General features: G+C 32.0%; 1 protein-coding gene across 1 annotated transcript; it reads left to right on the top strand.

Annotated features, from left to right (window-relative positions):
• Positions 1 to 478: 478 nt before the first annotated feature.
• Positions 479 to 1,508, top strand: LOAG_15272 (hypothetical protein). Its single transcript, XM_020448916.1, has 3 exons — positions 479 to 581; positions 893 to 1,035; positions 1,200 to 1,508. Exons 1-3 carry the CDS (start codon positions 531 to 533, stop codon positions 1,321 to 1,323), a joined length of 318 nt encoding a protein of 105 aa, XP_020300969.1. The 5' UTR covers positions 479 to 530; the 3' UTR covers positions 1,324 to 1,508.
• Positions 1,509 to 1,557: the final 49 nt, after the last annotated feature.

The following is a 1,557-nucleotide window of genomic DNA, read 5'->3' as shown; positions in this document are numbered from 1 at the left end:
CAAAGATAACTTCACCGATCACTTAACTTAGAGTGAGAGTAAGCTTTTTCTAAAAATTATAAACCACTTGTGATTTACTTTCGCATCGTCATCAAGGATTCTTAATAGAGTTGCTCATCCTTACTGTTAAAACTATTTCGAAGAAACTTAGTTAAAATCTAATTCCCATAAATATTGTACTACGAAATTTGAACTATACTCGTTAAAGGGTCGTAAAGTAAAGCGCCTTCCATATAAGGTGAGCATTGACAACTCTCCAATTTTTTTTTCGCATTCCCTCAAGCATTCATCAAGTGCAAACTTTAAACTGGAATGTTTGTTTCTAATCTCCCTAGCATGGCTTTTGCAACGAACTGCCATACTTTCTTTTGTGAATGAATATTCTGAATCACATGTGTTCACTTACTATGCTTTGATTTTTCGTGCTTCGATTTTTGTTTTTTGTGCTCAGCTTAATGTGGAAACAATCTTCAAAATGATTGGAATTATATCTTCGTTTGCAGGATTTCATTACTCTTCATTTGAAGAAGATGGATTTAGAAGATCGCGAAACACCGGAAGTTACTGACGAATTGTACAACGTGAGTTTTTTATCGGTGTCATCTGTCATTTTATAATGGATGGTGATTTAAGTTCCATTTCAGGTTTCAATACCCTATAACGATTTAAAACATTGGAGTTTTTTTTTTTATCTTGCTATTTTGACAGATTATTAGCGTGCTAACCACCATCGGATTAAATAGGAAGTTTAGATTTTTAGTCGAATTTTAAGTTCCAAAGTTCCAATTTAGATTTTTAATCGAATTTTGAGAATTCCAATCTTTGAAATACACCATATCATGAAGTTTTGTTGTTGAATCCGTTTGGAAATGTATTCCTATATATCTTTAAGGTAATGGAATCCATTCGTGCACACCGTGAAGCATTGCGTAGTTATCGACAAACAGGCTGGTGGACTGGTAATGCTGCTTGTGCTCTTGTCACATCATCTGATGAAAATGCAAAGCCAATGGGCGTACGTCGTTCATTCCAAAGGCGAGTTTATTATTCATTCTTGTTTTATATTGAGTATAGAAAAATACTTGCCTTGTAAGTATGTAACGATTGGTTTTCCAAATATTTACTTCATGCTTCGTTTGTACTATCGAAAATCTTCATGACATTTTACTATCATTATTTTCATTATATTTTAATTTAAGGCTACCTTTGGAAGGAGCACCAGAAAATGAACCAGTTACACCGATACATACAAAACCCAAACTTACAGCCAGTGATGTAGAACCATTGAAACAGTTATTGAATATGCGACGACAGCAGCAGTAAACAAAATTATTCGTGAATTTTTTCCTTTCATCTAAAAGAAAAAGCAAGGATATGTGAAAAGAACTTCTGGACTGCAGTGAATACTTCTATTTCCAAAACAAATTTTTTTTTAGTTGATATGTTTTTAAAGTCTTTGATCATTTTTTATTTAATATTAACGGGAAATAATGGAAGACAAAAAGTTAATGGCTATATATATATATATATATATATATATATATATATATATATATA

The sequence above is a fragment of the Loa loa genome, assembly GCF_000183805.2.
Source record: "Loa loa unplaced genomic scaffold supercont3.1732, whole genome shotgun sequence".
Lineage (NCBI taxonomy): Eukaryota > Metazoa > Nematoda > Chromadorea > Rhabditida > Onchocercidae > Loa > Loa loa.
This window is presented reverse-complemented; position numbering and strand designations above follow the sequence as displayed.

Bases quoted from the DNA above. Each gene is read 5' to 3' on its own strand.
- LOAG_15272 (XM_020448916.1), top strand. From the start codon at position 531: ATGGATTTAGAAGATCGCGAAACACCGGAAGTTACTGACGAATTGTAC. The intron at 582-892 runs GTGAGTTTTTTA...TATATCTTTAAG, and splicing joins TTACTGACGAATTGTACAAC to GTAATGGAATCCATTCGTGC. The intron at 1,036-1,199 runs GCGAGTTTATTA...TTTTAATTTAAG, and splicing joins GTACGTCGTTCATTCCAAAG to GCTACCTTTGGAAGGAGCAC.